The sequence below is a fragment of the Nyctereutes procyonoides genome, unplaced genomic scaffold, assembly GCF_905146905.1.
Source record: "Nyctereutes procyonoides isolate TBG_1078 unplaced genomic scaffold, NYPRO_anot_genome, whole genome shotgun sequence".
NCBI classification, from domain to species: Eukaryota; Metazoa; Chordata; class Mammalia; order Carnivora; family Canidae; genus Nyctereutes; species Nyctereutes procyonoides.
Window position 1 is genome coordinate 42,906,226 of NW_026575120.1, and position 21,656 is coordinate 42,927,881.

At 46.0% G+C, this 21,656-nt stretch overlaps 1 protein-coding gene across 1 annotated transcript in view; it reads right to left on the minus strand.

Moving 5' to 3' along the window:
- The window catches only part of CSMD1 (CUB and Sushi multiple domains 1), a 1,869,885-nt gene that overhangs the window by 261,762 nt on the left and 1,586,467 nt on the right, over nt 1-21,656 (minus strand). Inside the window, 1 exon segment of the mRNA XM_055335505.1 lies at nt 16,493-16,695. Within this exon segment, the coding sequence (XP_055191480.1) occupies nt 16,493-16,695 (203 nt within the window).

A 21,656-nucleotide genomic window follows, 5' to 3' on the forward strand; every position in this document is an offset into this window, starting at 1 on the left:
TCCCCGTGTGAGCTCAGGCCCTTGTGGGAGGAGGCGACAGGAAGAGAAGCCATTGCAATCTGCTGGGTCACCAGGACAAGGGGGGACAGGTGAAGAGCAGGGGAGGGAGGGGGGCTCCCTGCTGCCAGCTAGGGAGGTCGGAAGGTCCGGAGACGCTGCCGTCGGGGCCATGGTGAGGGGGTTGCTCGCGCAGGCACCTAAGGCCTCCAAAGACCCTGAAGCCTAGTGGGCTGAGCACCTTCCCAGGGTAGCATGGAGATGGGGGCGGGATGGGGCCAGGCAGGAAGGGGCCAGAAGCAATGTGGGGGGAGACAACTCTGGCAGGTCAGGCCCGCAGGGCCTGATTCGCATCCCTGCAGGGCTCTGAGCACAGCAGTGGGACACTCAGCTGACTGTGTAAGTGTGGGCGCTGCGCCCAGGATGGAGGGCAGAGGGCGGGCGCCCAGGGGGGCCAGTCAGGAGGCACGAAGGGGCACGGGAGACGTCTGACTCCCGACGGGGCTTAGATACAGGCCCCCGGAGGGGTTGGGGTGGATGCACGCAGGACAGGGGCGAGGAGGAGGGCGGCAGGCAGACGCCAGGGTGTCCCCAGCAGCCCTCGCACCCCCGCTCGAAAGTCACGTACAAATCACTGACGGGTGCGCCCAGGGACAGGGGATGCTCAAGGAAACCGGCGTCTCTGAGAGAAGAAATACGGGGCGGCTGCCAAACAACGGGTGCTGGTTTCATCCTCTTCATCACCCTCAACTGTTAGAACAGTTCCTGGCATGTTACAGACACTCAGTGACGCCGCCCCATTGGTTGGTTGAGCTAATGAATTAATAAACAACATTATATATACTTTGGATGAATTTAGGATTAGACTTCTCAGGATTATAGTATTAGATTCGCTTTGTCTGCAAGAGGTTATTTACTTTTCGATGAGTTTACAAACCAATCACAGCGATTGATTAAATTTGTCTTTTTTGCTATGATGTCTTCCTTGAACATCATAACATCCTACTTGCAACTTTAATGTGTACTAGATGAGAGGCTGGTGTTCCTAGCTCGCCCCCAAATGTATGGAACTGGTGAGCCTGATGCAAATATTAAAGCACTGACTGATTGAGCTTGCTCTTAACGGCCCCCCAACCAGAGTTGATAAATGATGGCCCGAGGTCCAAATCTGGCCCAACACCTGTTCTGGTAGGGCTGGAAAGCTAAGGGTGGTTTTTAGCCCCTTTAAATGGTTGAAAAATATCAAAAGAAAGATACTATTTCGTGATACGCGAAATTCAAATTGTGTTCATGAAATTCAAGTGTCCGTGAATATGATTTTATGGGGACACAGCCATGACCACCCCATTATGCACCGTCTATGGCTGCCTCCGCATCACAACCGCGGGGCTGGGATTACTGCAGCATCGACTAGATGTGACCTGCAAAGTCTGAGACACTTGCCATCTCCCTCTTTCCAGAGAATGTTTGCTGGCCCCTGGTACAGACAACAATCGTGTGTTAACTCTTCCCATTCATATGGCCTTTTCCTTACCCTTATATTGATAATTTAAAGTTTAAGAAGCTTTATCTCATTAATCCTCATGTTCTTGAGTTAAGCAAACTGATTTAAATTCTTTGTGAATTGAATTCTTTATGCACAGGATAAGGTTGTCATTTTTCTGGAAATTTCCCTTCTAGGTTAGATCCTAGTCATGAGTAAGGACATCTTCTTAAGGGTCACAGACTTTGTTTCATAGGATAAACACTAACCAGCAGTCAGAATTCTGCTCCATGTGCAGTAGTGCGTAAGTGGCTGAAAAAAGCTTAGAAAATACACAGAAGGAGAAACCTTGACTCATCCATCGGGGTGCGTCCACTCAAGCCTGGGCTCTAAATTAAAGAAAGTGGGTCTGAATTCCACAAAGCGCCACCTGATTAAGTCTCAACATACTTCCTTTCATTTCTGAAAATGTCCAAGTCCTTCAATAATTGGAGACACCGAGTCTTCCAAGAGCTGATGATTGCTCAAGCACATCGGGGAAGAAAGGAATCTATCTTTCTCTGGATTTCAAAAGCACCATGTGATGCTGGAGCAATACACGGGAGTGGAAAAAAGGGGGGGGAGGTCTCAACCTAAGTGTCACACCTGATATGAAAATTATTTTACAACCGATCACAGCTTTCCATACAAAAAGCAAAATTCTAAAACTTTTAGAAAAATATTCAGGAGTTAGGGCAGAGCAAGGAGTCCTTAGTTAGACATGAAAACAAAAGTCTGACCCATACAAGCACATTTTGATGAATTAGACATCATCATATTAAACCCTCTTCTCTATGAAAGATTTTGTTAAGAGGCTGAATAGACAAGCTATGCACTGGGAGGAAAAGTCTGAAAGCCAGATATCTGACAAAGGACTAGTATGTAAAATGCATAAAGAATGCACAAGATGGAAAAAAGAAATAACCCAACTAAAAAGGGCAAAAGGCATAAACATTTCACTGAAGAGAATACACAGATGGTAGATAGGCACGTAGGAAGACGTTCACAATCATTAGCCCTCGGGAAACCGCACGATCCCTACGAGGACAGCCAGCTATAGGATACATCACTATGTTCACGTGTATACACACGCACGGCGTAAATGCTGGTGAGTGAGGATGCAGAGAAGCCAAATCATTTATGCATCCTTGGTGGAAACATAAAATGGTTCAGCTACTCTGGAAAATGATCTGGCCACTAAAATCTAAATGTTTGATTGCCATTCGACCCAGAAATTAGAGTTCTGGGCATTTATCCCCAAGAAATGAGAAGTTATGTTCACACCAAAATGTGTACACGGATGCACTCGTGATAGTCCCAAACCAGAAATAACCCAGCTATCCTTCAACGGGGGTGGTGGTGATGGAACACGCCAGTACAGCCCTTCCGCGGAGTACTATTCAGCAGTATAAAGGAATACACTGTGGATACAGGCAGCAAGCAGGTCGAGTCTCCCTGCGGCTAGGCTGAGTGAGGAGCCCATCTCAAGGGACGACCTACTCCGTGACCCCTTGCATAGAACATTCTTGAAATTACAAAGTTAATGGCAATAAAGAATGGGTTAATGGTTGTGGGGTTTAGGAAGGTGTCGGTTTAGGAAGGTGTCGGTGCAGGAGGGCGGTGGGTGTGGGTGTTTGGTGCCTTTGGTGATGAAGGGTCCATATGTTGACCGTGTCGATGCCAATGCCCCGGCCATGACACATACTCTTGCTTTTGCAAGCTGTTACTATTGAGGGAAACTCTGTGATGGCCCCATGGGATCACTCTGTTTTAATTCTTTCACGTGCATGTGGATTTTTAATGACTTCTAAGTTAAAATTTTAATGTAAAAAATATAAAAGTTATACATATACGTATATATAAATTGCAGCGTTCATTTGAATTGCATACAGTGCATATAAGCTACTTCACATATAAAAATATTTGTATTATATAAATTATGTGTATACACACATTTCATTTCATAGTGAAAGGGATTAAAATTTTTATCCAGTCACAAAAATCACATATTTCTGAATGTTTCTTCATGACAGAGACAGTCTGGGTTTCCTGATGGTAAATTCGGAGGGTAAATATTGGCCAATGTGAAGATGGACCCTGTGTCATCTTTGCCCATTCCTGGGGACAATGACAATTTCTTTTGGAAAAAAAACATATATAGACTTTTATAGGTCCCTTCCAGTGAACACAGTTACTACTCCCCCAGGAGGCTCCACGAGTGCTCTCACTATGAGCCAGGAGTCAAGAATAACGGATCAAAGGGTGAGGGTTCCTCGGACAGATGCATTAAAGCCTCCGAAAGCGTGTAGACTGCAGGCTGCCGGTGGAAGCACAGGTGCTGAAGCAGATGTGTCGACAGAGCGAGTGACATTGTAAGAAAACACTAAATACCCCTGGATCTGCCGCTCAAGTGTCCCATGTCACAATATTTCCAAAGTGGAAACTTTGCTTTATGATCTTTATGCTTCAAACATGCTAAATAGCTATGAAAATATGTCACAGCTCTACCCACTGAACACGAGTACACAGGGATTCTACGATTAAAAGAACTTAATATGCTACAGAAATGAGTCGACAGCTTTGCTTTCGCACAGAGGAATGTGTATTTCATTACAGCCAAACCCCGTCTGAACCCCATAGAATGTTTCATGCTGATTAAATGAAAATATAATAATTTAAGAAATGGTATTGATACGGCAACTATTAAATGACACAATGGATCCCCCACCCCACAGATTTCCATTTTTTAATTCAGGTGTCACTCCCCTGCTTTTTTCCCCCCTGCTTAGTCCGGTCTTACATTTGGATTGTGATTCTCCTATTGGTATTTTATAATATTGGGTATTTGTTTTATACTAACGTGGTTAAGGGATCACTGGGTGGCTCAGTGGCTGAGCGTCTGCCTTTGGCTCAGGGCGTGACCCCGGGGTCCTGGGATCGAGTCCCACGTCGGGCTCCCTGCATGGAGCCTGTTTCTCCCTCTGCCTGTGTCTCTGCCTTTCTCTGTATGTCTCTCATGAATAAATAATTAAAACCTTTAAAAAAATTAACTTGGTTAAATTGTTTTAAATTAACTTTTAAAATTCGCTCAGAGAGACTCATAATCAATAATTGGAATGGCAATATAATTGGCATAATGTCCAATTTAGGCAATATCTACAAATCAAATTATTTTTCTAATTCTTGCATATAAATGTTTTGACATCTCTTTTTTAGTCATGAAACTATACTTTTGAACTTTGGATGTCATGTAGTTGTAAAACTTAGACCATGCAAAGAAATGCACTTTTTAGTAAAAAAGTCCTAGGGGCACCTGGGTGGCTCAGTGGTTGAGCGTCTGCCTTTGGCTCAGGGCATGACCCCGGGGTCCTGGGATCGAGTCCCACGTCGGGCTCCCTGCATGGAGCCTGTTTCTCCCTCTGCCTGTGTCTCTGCCTTTCTCTGTATGTCTCTCATGAATAAATACTCTTAAAAAATCCTAAAAATATAAAAGATTAATAGTGTTCACAATAATACTTGACTCCCTTGTCCTAATTACGTTCCCAGGACTGCAGGGTGAAGCAAGCAAACTTCTTGAGTCGGGGACTCTGCAGTCTCTGAGACAATTACACTAATTAGCACTTTTTCTTCCATCACGTAAAATACAGAAACTTATGACAGCAAGTACAATTATCCTTTGAGGTTTAAAAAGTACTAATCTAGTTAAAGTCGTTTTGAAAACACCTTATGTCTAATAGTAACACTCGTAGTTTAATTTTGAATGTCCCAAAAAATCCTGGCTGTGTTTTGCATCCTTGTGACACCGAAGGATCCCTCACTCCATGAACCACAGCAACTTTAATTTCTTTGTATCTGAAGTGAAAATCAAAATAAAAACGTCAACCCTCACCCTTCAGGGAGCCTTTTCTAAGCATCTTCCCACACAAGTAATGATGATTAAACTGATCATCTGCTCTCTAATAGGTACGAACAATAAAATCTGTGTATTGACAAAGAACAGATCGGAGGAGAGGAAACCATTACCATCAAGTTTTTCATCACATTTTTGCAAATTTGCCTATTATGCATTGATTTCAAAGGCATGGTTAACGATCTGAATATGTTATAGAACCCTCCGCTGGTTGCAGCACTGTGAAGAACTGGTACCTTATCATTAGCATGATAAAGCGATATTTATTTCTTTACATTCTTTTCCTGTTTTGAGGTCAAAACTCCAGTATCTGAATGCTTTCTTGCCAAGCACGAGTCAGGAGAATCTTCCTGCCGTCAGTCTGGATCGAGTGGTGTGAAGCAGGAGGCCAAAGGGAGGGGAAAACCTAATTTGAGAGCTGCAGACTACACCATTTATCACGTAACGCTTCCCCTGAGTCTATTTCTAGAACTGAGAATACATAATGGCAATTCTTTATATTTGAAGAAAACTGATAAGTCAAAGTGCTTTCATCTTCTGTACCGTTGGGTATTGTCTGCATTAAAACTGTGTCGTGGTAGGCACGGGATTATGTCCCAATTTAGCCTAATTACCATGGAAATTATTGCTAAGGAGCTTGAGTTACATGCTCACGTTCACATCACTAAGGATGCGGCCAAGCCCCTGGTCGCACGTCCTCGTGCACGGAAAACCCCGCCTCTGTGGCGCTTATTCTAAAAATCAGGCAAATGTGTGTGTGTGCGTGTGCGTTCACGTGGTGTGTATGTGTGCCGCGTGTGTGCCTACATTTGAGACCATGCAGTTTGTCACGGTCCGACTCAGTCTTATTAAGCTTACATCATACATATGTAATTTATATTTAAATACGTAATAAGGTTATAAAAGTAATTTGCAGTGAGTATTACGATGGAGAAGTATAAAAATCATATAAAATGGGTTCTTATTTATTCTTCGTATTCAGAGAATCTCCTACAAAGGGTTGGTGTTCACTGCAATGTGTTAAGGGAGGATGGCGGGGGCGGGTTTTGGGGGTGCAGTCTCAGTCGGGGGTGCCGGGTGAAGGTGTCAACACAAGAGGAAAGCCTGTGGTGGAGTGCAGGTGAGGATGCAGTGAGCAAGCACGGAGAGGGGGATGGAGGCTCGACGGAGGCTGGACGGTGGTTGGACGGAGGCTGGACGGAGGCTGGACGGGGGCTGGATGGGGGCTGGACAGGGGCTGGACGGAGGCTGGATGGCGACTGGATGGAGGCTGGACAGAGGCTGGACGGTGGTTGGACAGTGGTTGGACAGAGGCTGGATGGAGGCTGGATGGTGGCCCCAAGGTCATGTGCCACAGCTCGGCTCATACTCCCATGGGAGCAAGAAAGCAGAGCAGCTTCAAGCAAGTGCTCAGCTTGACCAGATCTGCTCTCTGCCCAGGTGGCTCTTCTCAAATACAAGTTCAGCACAATTGCTTGCTCCGGATGGCCCCTTGGACCAGAATCTGGTGCCAGAGGAGACCCGGCTGCTGGGCGGCCTCTGTGATGAGGGCCCCATGCTGATCCCCCGAGACTGGCTGTGGCGATGGACCAGGGGTCTAGTGGGGGAAGAGACACAAGGCGAACCCCAAAAGTGGAAGACGGCAGTCCTAGGTGTGTACTATGAGATTTGAGTATCTACAGACTCAGGGTAAGGCATAGGGAGAGCGAAGCATGAAAACAAGAAAAGAGAAAGGCCCGCACGCGGAGCAAAGTCCCTGCAGCAGCTGCGAGGTTAGGAGGAGCCTGGCTCTGGGGAAGGGGCCACTAGTCTGGGGAACAGGAGGGAGGAGACACCCATCCCCACTGATCTGCATGTGGTTGGACGGAAGTGGAAGACCATCCTTGGTCTCGCTGAGGTGTGACCAGAGGTCACCTGCTAAGTGACAGAGGATATGAAAGCTTCGATGACTTGAGGAAAGTGGTGATGAGTGGAAAATGATAAAGCGAGTGGGGATAAGAGCTCACCAGACAAATATATTGAGCCCTGGGGAGGGGGTGGCCAATGTTCACAGTGGACGACGCTGGTGGCTTGTGTGGCTCTTGTCAGGGGCCCTCCCAGCCCACATGAGAATGAAGGCAGGTGACACCCGGGGAAGGTGACAATGGCAGGAAGCCCACAAGAGAAGGGGGTGCAGCGTAGCGTAAGGGGCGTGGTTCTACGGAAGGCATTGCTGGGATAGAGAAGAGGAGTCTTGAGGTAAGAGGAAGGCCTAAGGTGGAGAAAGCAACAGCCTCCAGGCCCCAGTAAAGGTGAAGAAATGAGGTGAACAGGGTGGGGGGGGGGGAGTGCGGCGCAGGGGATGGGAAAGACCAGCGAGTGGAAGACAGACATGTTTGAACTTAACTTTTCAAGAGTTTTAGGGGAAGCATGGACAGTGCACATCTCAAGAGGGGTTCGGGGGGTGAAGTGGAGAAGACCAAAGGGTTGAAGACGGGGCTGGGAGTCCCAGGGCTGGAACGCTCATCCTTGGGAGGGAAAGGGCATGGTTAGGATCCGCAGGCCCAGACAGACACAGGGGATCGCCGTTGAAGGGCATGCGTGGTTCCGGCGGTGCTGTAACAGACGTTGGTTGTCTGACTGCCTTTCCCCCGTCGCTCTTGGTGACTGCGGTGATCTCTGCCTTCGCCGCGCTGGGTCTTCAGTACCAGCACGGCAGCAGAGACATAACAGGCAGGGGTCAGATATTTGTTGGTGAATAAATGTCACACATCCATGAGTGAATAAGTAAGTAGTTAGATTCCTTACTGCCACGTTACTGCAGTTGTGGTATCACACACATTATGAGGCCAAGGGTAGCCCTCACCCTGGACAGAGAGCACGTAGACGGTTAAACTCCATGTTTATTGTCCCGGCGATTTACATTTTCGGTGCTATTATTACTGACCCCACTTATTTTTGAATGACATGTTTTTAAAGACATTGTGATGATTCAGTCTATTAAATTTGGGAGCATTTCCCTTTCCTTAAAACAAGGTTGCACAAGTCCGCCTAATATAGCATGTGTTGAATCAGAGTTTGATATCCGTGGACAATTTTATGTTGAAAAGTCTTAGGGAAGGGCTGGCATGCTGTGACTGTTGCCTGAGGCCTGATCAATGAGCTTCGGGCACGGGCAGGATTTATATTAGCAGAAAGGCAGTTATAGATGGTATTCCAGCTGGTAGTTCTATAGAAAAATGTTGATATCCTCTTTTTTTATCAAGCATCAAAGAGACATCCTCAAGAAAATGGAACCATTGTGCACTGTGGGTGGGAATATAAATTGGTGCAGCCACTGTGGGGAACAGTAAGGAAGTTCCTCAAAAAAATTAAAAAGTAGAATTATGATATGACCCGGCAATCTCACTACAGGCTATTAATCCAAAGAAAATTAAAACAGGATCCTGAATAAATATCTTCACCCCCATGTCCATCACAGCATTGCTCACAGTAGCCAGGATATGGAAACAGCCTGTGTGCCCATCAATGGACAGATGGATAAAGAGGATGCAATCCCCTGGTATGCATCGATCTCTACATCTGTCTGTCTGTATCTATATAGATACATAATGGGATATTATTCCATCTCAAAAAAGCAGAAGACCCTGCCATTTGTGACAACATAGATGACCTTGAGGGCATCTGTGTTAAGTAAGATACGTTAGACAAAGACAAAAAAATGTATATCTCATCTAAGGAATAGATTGTGATAATTCAGTCTATTAAATTTGGGAGCATTTCCCTTTCCTTAAATTCTAAGGAATAGATGAGATATGGACTCTAAGAAATACAAATCAACAGAATCAGAGAGTAGATAGGTAGTTTCCGCGGCTGGAGAATGTGGGAAACGGGGAGATGTTGGTCAAGTTGTACCTACTTCCAGTTACGAAACAAACGGATTCCAGGAACCTAGTGCACAGGGATCATAGTGCAAACTACTATATCACACACCTGAAAGGTGCTCAGAGTAGGTCGTACGTGTTCTCACCACTGTATAGAAACGGTGATTATGTGATGTGATGCGGGTGTTACCGAGAGCGAAGACGTCAATCGCTTTGCAAAATATAAACATCATCAAATCGCCAGTTCTATACCCTAAACTTCTACACGGCTATATTATATTTCAATAAAACTGGAGGAAAAAAAAAGATATATTCTCACAAACAGGAAATGTGTAATTTACGTGTCCTGTTTCTCTCCTTCTAGGTGTCTCACACACGTAGGTGTCAGACAAAACTAATCATGGCTTAAATCTCAGCTTTCCACAAAATGCAGGATTTAGAGCCTCGGCTAAAGTGGCATTTTATGCTCAATCGATTCAGGACCTTTGTGCCTCGGCCATGAGCTGGGTGGCGGCAATTGAAGCTCAATAAAGCCCTTTCGGCCGGAGCTGTTCCCAGGCCACGCGTGTGAGCGGCCAACGTAGGAACCGGTGGGCAGGGCCCCATCAGTCCCGGGGGAACGGGGGAAAGTCCCGGGCGAGCAGAGGGATCAGTGGTTCTCACCACCTGCCCCCACAGAAGCCTGCCTCCTGAACCCAGCGTTTGCGGCTGGTCTGTCCCCTAAAACGTGCCCACTCTGGTCGGCACTTGGCAGCTCCAAAGGCCTCTCCCACCATAAACAACAAAAGTTGTTTTTTTTTTAAACATAAAACTGTACCTATTAAATTATCTTTCGATAAAGCAAATTAGGAAGAGATGTCGTATAGCCACTAAATTACAGCCGAGATTCACCAAGAAATCAATGTCACAAAATCTGAGATGCCAGGTCGCTGCAGAGCTGTTTTCCCTAAGAAGGAAGAGCCGAGAGTCGGGGCCACTGCAGGCTCAGTGGAAGTTGATTTAACCCCCGGAGTAAAGGTCAGTTTTGTGTGCTGAACTCCATTTTCTTGCATTTTATGCATGATTAAATGGTAATTAAGTCTTAATGAAAAGTGTTGGGCTGATTACAATTAGCATAATTGCACTAGTCAGTGCGCGTTTTCGCATGTTTTACATGCTGTGCCGAGCTGGCAGGACAATGGGGCTTTAATGGGGTTTGCATATCTCGTGAGCATCAACAGCTCATTTCCTAGTGCAGAAAAGCTTGTCTTACGGTAAAGCGAAGTCAACACACACATCGGGAAGCGTGGGCTACCTCCCCTACTCCATCAGTAGCCATTAAACACATGCAGGCCTGCGGAGTGGAGAACGAGCGATTACTGTTTCCATACAGTATGGAATGTACATGTAATTTCCGGCAAACAGCGGTTCCTGGTCCAAGATTATTTTAGAGCAGGGGAAAAAAAATGATCGCGTTTTAATGAAATAACAAAATTCATCAAATGACAGATTAAACGCTGTGCATTTTAAAAATGGATATTGAGCTTTATAAAACAAAAATGCCCTGTGTGGTTGCCAAACGGTATCAAGATATTAAATAATCAGGGCTAAATAAATGTATAAATAATTATAAGACATAAATGGTCAACAAAGATGCGTGACTTGTACTGAATCTGTATAATGTGTTCTTGACCAGTCAAAACACAGCCCATATTGGCCACTAAACTGATGATAGACATTATATAAAGACAATTTATCTCATCTGTCAACGTTGGATAAAAACACACCCAGAGGTGAAAGAATCCTGGTATTAAAATTGGCATTTAAATATTTACTACTAAAATCTTCTATTAGAAGTTCTGAATGAAGCTAGCGTTAATGCCAGAGGCATCATTTTCTGTAGACGGCCCGTGGTGCTTGCCATGCAGTCAGAACCATCCTAGTATTTCCAAGCATATTCAATTAGCAAATACTTTTTAGCCACTAATTATATATCATGTTGTAGAAACACAAATACAGTCTGCCCTCCAAGAACTTAGCCTAGTACTGCAAATAGAGCGCTCACACACCACGGGACAGGCGCTGTCACGGATGGACGGTTAAACAACAAATGGTTCATCTCACTGAAGGGACCTTAAAAGGTGATGTGGCAATACTGGGCCTTAGTAAGCAGCAGGGAGGGAAGGACGTGCATGTAGGTCTGTAAAATAAGCACACGCCGTACGTGTGGGGCAGATGGAGGGGTCGTGTCCCGCTGAAGGGCAAGTTGGAAGGAGCTTGACGGGAGGGGGCAGTGATTGTGGGCGACGTTGAAAATGGGGATTAGGGCGAGTTTGCATAGAAGACTTGAGAGCCTTTACTTCGGCAATAGGAAGAGTCTGAGATGGGAAGACAGTGGAGGGTTCTGACCAGGAGCGAGTTGTCCCCTGAGGTGCCCCAAGACAGACTCATCCGGCTTCCCGTGCTCAGGTGAGTTAGTAGACGGGCAAAGGCAGGAGACAGGAAGCTGTTCTGTAAGACACGATAACCCGGCCCCATCCCGGATGATGCCCACCAAGGTGTTAGCAGGACAGGTTGAGGGAATTGGTGGGAATTGGGGTTTTGACTATGGACCCTACTGAATTTGTTGTTGGATGATATGTGGGGTGTGAGACAAAGGGGCTCGTAAAAAATGACATCAGAGGCTTTGCCCTGAGCAGCTAGCAGAATGGAGCTGACGTCTGCGGTGACGGGAAAGCCTTTGAGGACACCGAGCTGGAGAACAGACGGGGTTAGAAGCGTGGGTGAGTGTCCCGTGTTGGCTTGCCTGCTCCGTATCTCCACATCGAAGCGGAGAGGGAGCTGGGTAGGCTGTGGATGCTCAGGGGAGAGGCGTTGGGAGGATGGCCCACAACACCTGAGCGGTGAATGCTTGTGGAGGAGAAGCACGTGATGTCACCCTGGTGACGCGCAGCCTTTACGGTTTGGGGGAAGGGAGAGGACAAGCAGCAAAGGAGGCTGCTGTAGAGAGGCCACTGCACACGGGGGGACTCGGAAAGGAAGGAAAGCTTGGGGTAGTTGACGAAGGTGTTTCGGGGACAAAACAAAATCAAGTCAAAAATCAAGCAGCTCCAACTCAGTATGGGGTTACGTGCCTGAGGCCCAGCAGCAGCGATGTCCGATTCTTATGCTTCAAAGTAATTTAAAATCTGATGATCCAAATGTCTCTAGGAAAACCAGTTTCCAAATGAATGTTTCCCCTCCAATAATTCAGTGGTACCTATAATCCGTAATCCGTGTATCACGGGCGTACCATCAAGGTAAAACGGTTTACCAAGAAAATTAATTTAATACTATCGAATAAACAGCCCCCTTGCCTGGCAACGGCGGTCCTACTTGAGGTACCCGTTACATGAGGGGGATATTCCTTTCAGTTCCATTGTTTTAGGTTTTACTTTGAAATCATAGTGCAGCGCTATCACTTCAAATTTTAACATTAGCTTGGCTGATGAATGGTAAAACAATCCAACATACACGAGGTATCCATTTTTTTTCTTTTTCTTTCCTTTTTTCCTTTTTTCTTTCTCTTCTATTTTTGTTTTCTTTTTTTACATTTTTTAAATTAAATTTAATTTAATTTAATTATTTTTCTTTTCTATCTTCAGATCGCAGACACAAATACATGGACTTCTCCTTTCTCCCACTCACAGACGAGAAGCAAGGCCTGTGGGTCTGGAGGGACAGGCTCTTCTGCAGATGGTGAGGGGGCTCCTCATCCCTTTGCTCTAGAAAGACTGCAGCTTGAATCCGTTTTCTTGGGGGATCCCCGCAGTGAGGAAGGGAAGGCCCTGCAGCCACGGAGGCGGGGAGGGCGCATTAGCCATGGGCTGTGGTGGGGTGACCAGCTGTCCCAACCCGCGCTGCCGACGAGGTCCTGGCCCATGGCAGCGTTGGGTTTATCATCCGACTGAAGGGCTTCCGGAGCCTTCTGCACTGAAGTCGGGCAAGACCCGGACAATCTGACAAGGTAGTCACTCCAGATGTAGGAGTCAGCTTTCCATGCAGTTCTTGGAGACACGGAGGCTCATGCCCCAGGGTCCCTCTCCCACTGGTGTCAGGGTGGCGGGCTATGCCGCGGGGTTCACGGGGCAGCCTGGCTGCCCAGTCGGCAGGACGGCCTGTGGCCCCCACGGGAGCCTGTGTGATATGGGGCCACGTGGCTGTGGCACCTCCACCGAGCAGGTGACGACCGGGAGCAGAGAGGGCCTAGTCCCTCCACTCACCACCCAGAATACGCTCTGGCTCCAAACCCGGCAGGGGCCCCGCAAGGTCAACTGACCCAGGCTCCTCATCCACCCAAACGTGCTGGGGCTGAGCTGGATATGATGTCACGTGGACGAATCAGGTTTAGGATTCGACTTATTAGCTGAGAGAGTGGGACACACTCTTGACTATTTCGTAGACTTGTCCGTGTTACTTCTAGAATTGTGTTATTTAGGGTCCAACACAAAATATATGGTGCACTCCCAATAGGATTATTTGAGGGGGTTTCTTCAGAAGGCCAATCCCAGGTGGAAGTGTGGTTCCTGGAAATTGGCTATAAAACCCGGAAAAGACCATGGGTGGGCATGGCTTCTTGAGAAAAGAAGTGAGCTTTGACTGAGGGACACAGACAACCCCAGGGTCACCAGCGGGGGAATCAGGGTATTCTGGTCCCTGTGTCTCTCCCGTCCTGCCCAAGCTCCCCATTGGATGAATCCAAGCCAGACAGCAGACCTAGTCCACACACGTTCCCTTCTAGGGTTAGAGAGTAGCTCGATAAATGGTAGAAGATATTCAAAAAAGGAATTTCCCCTTGGAAATTGGTGTCATATCTTCAGTTCACAAATGAAGCAATAAGGACAGAGATAGAAGTTCAGTCACAATCTTTAGAGGTCAAGCGAGAAATCCACATTTCCTAAGTCAGAGTCCAGGACAAATCTTTTTTTAAATTATGCCAAAAAAAGTTTTTATGTCTTGTTGGTTTGCTTTTTATAGAGTTTTAAAGACAACCTTGCAGAAACCAACTCATAAAAGAGCCTCAGAGAACAGCATACCTTTCCCCTAACATGGAATTTCCCAAAGCATACCCGACGCACAGACTTATTAGCTGGAAATGGGGGAGGGAAAGTTCACGTGCAGGGTCCTGTCAAACCATATGAAATTGTCAGTTGTCAACATTTTTATGTATAAAAATGACAATTTCTCATGGTTTGAACTAGACCACTTGAAACACTGAATTCAAAAAAAAAAGCAAGTTTCATTTCTGTAGGAACTTTAATGGATGGATATGTTCATATTGATCACTTCCTAAAGACCAATTTATTAATTATATGAGGAGAATCAAAATATCTATGATTTTCAAATAACTCTAATAAAGAGCCTTTTAAAAAAATAACCCAGACTGGGTAGATGCTTTTTTGAAGAGAGGGAAATCATGAAGGAAAATAGAAAAATAGTGGTTTCTGGGTTCTGCAAGAATTTTAAAATGGGAAAAAAAAAATTAAAAGGCCAGGGACAAAAGTAAACACCCTATTACTCTACAAGCCAGCAATCACACTGCCCGGTATTTACCCAAATGACCTGAAAACTTAGATCCACACAAAAACCTGCACAAGAACATTCACAGCAGGTTTGTTCACAATTGCCAAACCCTGTAAGTAGCTACAGAGCCGTTCTGTAGGTGAGCGCATACGTAAACCGGGGCCCACCCAGAAAACAAAGTATTTCTCGTCACTAAAAAGGGGAGAAAAGACATGGAGGAAACTTGAATGCGTGTCACCGGGTGAAAGAGGCCAGTCTGGACAAGCTACACCCTATGAGTTTGATCCCATGAGACCCCGGGAAAGCCGTGGGGATGGTCAGTGGATCTCTAGTGGCCAGGGGTTGAGGGCACAGGGGAGGGACCTGCTGTCAGAACACAGAGGATGCGCAGGCGGTGAAACGACCGTGTGGACGCCCGTCGTTAAACGCTCGTCTAACCCCACAAATGTCAGCCTCCAGGGGGGCCCCAGCGTGAACTAGGGGCTCTCGGTGACGGTGACCTCCCACCATCCATCACAGCAGGTGCACCGTCCGGTGGGGGTGCTGATGGGTGGGGGGCACGTGGAAACCTCTGTGCCTTCCTTTCAATTTTGCTATGAACCTAAACCTGCTTTTAAAAAAAAAAATCCATTAAATGAAAAAGAGGCCAGAAAAGTATGGAATGAGTAGAAGAGAGAAACAAACACAACCTCACAGTGTTGCCCACGTTTTTGTTTTGCCAAATCAGGATGGTAAATCACACGTCTACCATCTACTCAGCACCGTTTCTAAAGATAAGAAAAGAGCAAAAGTCTTGCAATAAAGGAATTTCCTCCCAAGCCAGGTTAGCTGGAACAAACTCACCTTTTTTTTTTTCTTTTCTTTTTTTTTTTTTTTTTTTTTTTTTTTTTACTGGAGACCAGCAAGTAAAATTAGCCCATGTTTGCAAATTCCTGTGCTGGAAGCACAGTGAAACCAGAGAGAAAACATTGTGCGGACAATAATCTCATTTTTATTAGCGACCTTTGAAAGCACTAAACTGAGCTAAGCCCATTTTCTTACGTAAATCCTAAACATGGCCCACCAGCGACCTGCCAAGAGGTAGTTGAGTCGGAATGTGCTGGTGTGCAAATTCCACTTGTTTTACGAGCGCGGCTGACCCCGTGCAGCACCGGGTTGTGCGACAGCCCCGCGAGCTGCCCTCTGAAGGGCCCGCACGGGCACCTTCCCCAAGGTGTCTGCACTCCCTCCTTCTCGGGAAGCCGCTCATGGGCCAGGTGGCCGGGGCGGAAACGCTCCCCGGGGGGAGGAGGTCGGGTGTGCAAACGCAGGGTCCCGTGGGCCATCCCGCGGGGGGCACTGCACCATGGGAACCTCCCGGAGTGGCCCCGAAGGGGGACAGCACAGGGCCCCTCTGCCGGGTGGTTGGGGCTGACACTCACCGTGGCCGGTGGGCAGCCCGGCTGCAGAGATGTCCCGTGCACTGGGGGCCCCGGGGGGCCTGGTGCAGGTGTGCGGGGCACCAGGTAGAGGCCCATCGCCGCCTCGGCCCCTCCCTGCCGGCGCGCGGCCTGTCCTAGGCCCCCGGCCCACCTTTCCCGAGCCCCCACTCGGGAAGCCTGCCTCAGGCTGCACGGGCAGGACCCAGGACACGGCCGGGGACACGCGGCCACCACCTACTTGAGAACTGGATGGAGAAGCCCGACTTGCTGATGAAGAAGTCGCTGTCGAACTGCAGGGTGAGCGAGCTGAAGGTGCTGTGGATGTCCTCGGGCAGCAGGGAGCCGCTCCACTCCTTGAGCAGGATGTCGCTGTCCACCGGGCCGTCCCAGACCTTCAGGATGTCGTGGGCCGTCTCCGTGTCGAACACGATGAAGTGCAGGCTGCGGAGAGAGCACAGCCCTGGCTTACTGCTGGTGGCCCCCTCCGCCCTCGCCTGCGGGTCGCCTGCAGGGGCCTGGCCCCGCCGGGGGCGCGGAGCATGATGCAAGCGCCCCTGACCTTGGCCCCACCATGGAGCTGAGCACCAAACTCTTTCTTTCCAGCGTGTCAGCTCGTTTCTAAGGCTCAAAGCTTTCCCGGGCTCCCACATCGGAAGTGAGTTTGACACGGCTTTGTTCTAAGCTAACCAAAGTGGTGTCGCTGTGGATCTGCGATGCCCACTGGGTGGGAGCGTGCGTGCCGCAGGCCGGAGAAACAGGCTCCCCAGGTGATGCCCCGGCACCAGGACACGCACTCGGCCTGGGACCATCTGGCCCTGCATTGTGTTTTTTCTCTAAATTTTATTTTCCGAAAATGCGTTGAGTACCAACACACAGGCGCAGGTGTGTGACACAAACTCCTGCCCCGAGAAGGTCTTAGTATGCCTCGGCCAGGGCTATGGACCTTTCCAGGCTGCCCCTTAGCGGCAGAGGCAGGGCTGCAGGCAGGCCCAGGGCTCTGCTACCCACCCCCCCAACCAGGGTCCTCCGCCTGCCTTGGCCGCTGCTTTCCCCTCCGCCGCCTATTGCACAAAATTGTCAGGGGGATAAACATCATAATAAATGAGGTAAGGAAAACAGCACAGGAATCCCAATAATATCTTTTGGGGATATTACGTATCCAAAGAGAGCCCGATCTCACCTTGCAGGGGGTGTGACCCGGGCCGCATAGTTCTAGGACATTTCCTGCGAAATGTTTCCAGGAGAGAGCAAAGCGCAGCATGTGGCAGGTGCTCTGCGGCCTCCGCCCCCCATGTTAACACGCTGCCCTGCCGGCTTCAGCCCTTCTTTAAAAATAAAATCTTAGGGACGCCCGGGGGGCTCAGCGGTTGAGCGTCTGCCTTTGGCTCAGGTGGCGACCCCGGCCTTACAGTCCTGCATCAGGGTCCCCGCGGGGAACCTGCTTCTCCCTCTGCCGGTGTCTCTCTCTGTGTGTTGCGCATGAATAAATAAATAAAATCTTTAAAAACTAAACTAAACTAAAATCTCACACATGGAGCCGTACTGCTCTGCTTTCCCCTTACTTGTCAGTTCTTCCTCTCACTCCCCGTTCCGAAATGTTCCCATTTACACGCCCCCATCTCGCATTTCCATAATTGTCATTCGTCGTTGCGTGCATACATGTATATATATATCCCCAGGCAATATATAGTCCTAATTTGTATAGTTAACACTAATTGCATAAGAGATGTCATTTTGGCGTGTATGTGCTCGTACCACTTTCAAGTTGCTTTTTTACATTCAGCGTAATTTCAGATTACTTGCAAGCCCTCTATCCCGAAATATGTAGATTTTGTTATTTCATTTTAAAAGCATAAGTAAACTTTTTTTTTTTTTTTTTTTTTTTAGTCCTTGTCCTGTTCTGCATTTTCTTTTTTGTGGGTTTTGTAGGGGGTGGGTATTTTTCTTGAAGTATAGTGGGCACACAGCGGCAGGTGAGTCTCGGGGGCACAACACGGTGACTCAAGGAGTCACTGCGTCCTCCGGTGCCCCCACACCTGCATCCCCTTGCACGGCTTGGTGGGGGCAGCCCTGGGGGCTCACCGGGCTCTTTCAGGCTCTGCCCAGGGCCGGCAGGCACCTAGTGTCACGATGGTGCGCACAAAGCTTTGTGGTCTCACATCGGCAGCAGTACTGGGGTGAGCAGCGTCAGGCGCCGCAGGGTGGGAAAGGCCTGCAGGACAAGGAAGACGGGAGGGCGCAGGTCGGCTCTTGAGGCTGAGGGACAGCTGCTCCCACGACCCGGGAGTTTCCAGGACAAGTCGGGGTGGGACACAGAAAGGGTGCCACCCCGCAGGGCGTGAGGCCTCGTCACAGGCCGTGGGCTCCCAACCACCTGCAGGGTGCCCCACGTTTGTGACGTGCCCTCTCTTCTGTCATTGCTATTATGGTATTTTCTACTATAACATATTACATCATTATTTTTTTGCTGAAAGGTTTCAGTACAGCCCTTTTCATTTTAAGAAAAATCCAGGGCTGCATAATGTGGCAGGAGGGTTTCCCTTTTACCTTGCTATGTAGTTGATCATTAAAAAAATATTAAATTCGGGATCTCTGGGTGGCGCAGCGGTTTGGCGCCTGCCTTTGGCCCAGAGCGCGATCCTGGAGACCCAGGATCGAATCCCACGTCGGGCTCCCGGTGCATGGAGCCTGCTTCTCCCTCTGCCTGTGTCTCTGCCTCTCTCTCTCTCTCTGTGTGACTATCATAAGTAAATAAAAAAAAAAGTATTAAATTCTATTAAATTATTTTTTCTATACCTATTTATAAGATCACAGAGTTACTATTTAATAGATGGATTACAAAGTTCAGCTCTTAATTTTTATTTATTGTACTTTTTTATTTTTTATTTTTTTTAAATTTATTGTACTGGCTTGCCGTCTGACATGGTCATCTTAGCATCATTAAATAAATAAGACCGTTGTCTTCTTTTTTTTTTTCTTTTGACTGGAAGATTTTTCTAATACATTGATGTAATGTAATCTATTATTTTCTTAAGTTTTCTAAAATCTCATCTCTACCATGTGGGTATATTTTTATTTCCATTCCTAATATTAATTATCTGGGCCTCCTATATGTTATCTTAGTAAATCACTGCAGTTATTGGCCTACTCGATGATACCTTTTCAAACACCAGTGTGGGTTTGTTAATACTCTATTATAAAATAAGGAATTGAGATAGAAAAACATTAAGTTGGTTAGACAAATAGATCAATGGGATGGAATAAAGTTCAGAAACAGATATATCTATAGATCTATCTATCTATGATAAAAATCACATTGTAACATACCATGAAGAAAGACTGACTTTTCAACAAATGGCCAATTGAATTTCACTAATGACAACAGCAACAACAATAAAATACCTGAATGTTCTTCATACATACACAAAACTCAACTCCAGATGAAATAGAGACATAAATATAGGGTAAAATAAATCTGCAAGAAAACCTAAGATAAGATTTTTATAACTTTTGAGAGGCAGAATTTCTTAATCTGGACTCCAAAATACAAACAACTCCAAAAAACATTTGACATAACACAATTTAAACACAGGTAAGAAGCCCACTATCTATGAAACAAAAATGAGTAAAAATAAATTTTACTCATTGAAGTTAAGAACCTGTGTTTAACAAAAGACATCATGATGCCAAAAGACTGACCATAGAGTATAAGGTAAGTGTTAAATATATAATTAGCAAATATTTGCATTCGGGATATATAAAAACTATATACACATCAACAAGTGACAAATAGGCGTTCTGGTACAGAAAACAAAAGGGCCTAAAGATTTCAACTGGCAATTCACAAAAGAGGATATTCGAAAGGCAAATAAACATACAAAAAAGTGGTGTCTTTACTCAGAGACATGCAAATTAAAACAACTACGTATCCATTAGAATGGCTAAAATGAAAAAGACAGTCAATGCCAAGTGTAGTTGGAAGGTGGAAACCCTCAAAGTCTTATCTACATGGTGATGGGAGTAAGGATAGGTTCGGCCACTTTAGAAGGTCCTTTGATAGAATCTGCCGTAGCTGAGTCTAGGACTCACCACTACTCAGACATTCTAACCCTGGGTATGCATCCAAGAGAAAAACATGCATGCGTTCACCAAATAATACATGAAAGCATATTCAACTTGGCAACCCAAACCAGAAAAGGAATGCACATGTCCCTCAACATCCAGAATAAATAAATAAATTGTGGTGTATTCATGCAATGCAATAATCTAGCTCTATCAGTGGGAATGAAGGTTGAAGAAATGATGATGTAACACCAATCACACTGCATAATTCCATTTTATATAATGTTCAGATTAGGCAAGACTGATCTGAAGGTTATAATTATTATCCTTGAGAATGAATGATTCAAATGAAGCCGAAAGGGCACATGCTGTGTCTTGATGATGCTCTATTTCTTTCTCTGGTTGCCGGTTACATGGGTGTTGTTTTGTGAACAAGCCATACACTGATACTTTGTGCAGTTTCAGGCATGTCTGTTATATGCCAATGAGAGGCTTTCACAGACAACCAACCCCTGCTCCTTGGTGCCATGAAATTTGCCAATTTGGAAAATGTCTCATGACTCCAACAAAAAATATGATATAACGAAAATTAAGTACAAATAAAGTAAGAGCCATTTAGAATAACAAAAATACTGAAAGACTAGGGAGGGAACATTTAAAAATCAAATAAAATATAGTATCATCCTTAAAGAACTCTTGTTCATTTCAGACAAAGGCGTGTGAGAAAACAAAAACCCAAATCCACTGCAAGGCACAGCATCTCAAGCTCCAAACAGAATGAATAAGGTTGTAGGGTCAGCATAGAAGGGCACGTGTCCAATTCTGCCTCAAGATGTCTAGGACAGGTCTTGTCTGGCAGAGAGAAATAAAGAAAGGAATTCAAGTAAAAACAGAGAGACAGAAATGAGTAAACAAATAAGTACATAAATATGACAAAAATGTTAAAAAGTAAAAGCTAAAATAAATGTAACAAATAAAATGTTGGAGATACTTTTTTTTTTTTTACCACAAAACTGACAAAGATTAAAAAACTTTTTTGGGTTTTGGTGAAAACATGAAGAATCTTCCTTTTCATACATTGTTGGAGGTGGTATCTACTCTTTTTAGAAGCAATTTTGTAATGGCTATAAAAATTTAAATGTGAATATACAACATGGCTGGTAACAGGGAAAAAATTGAAAACAACTCGATCATCCCAAAAAGGTATGGTTTAAACAAATGATGGTGCATTCAGGCAATGGAATATTATGCAGTAATTAGAGGGAATGAAGTAGGATTACTAATAAGAACCTAAAACATCGACTATCTTCATTAAACTGAAAAAATGTTCAGAATAACAT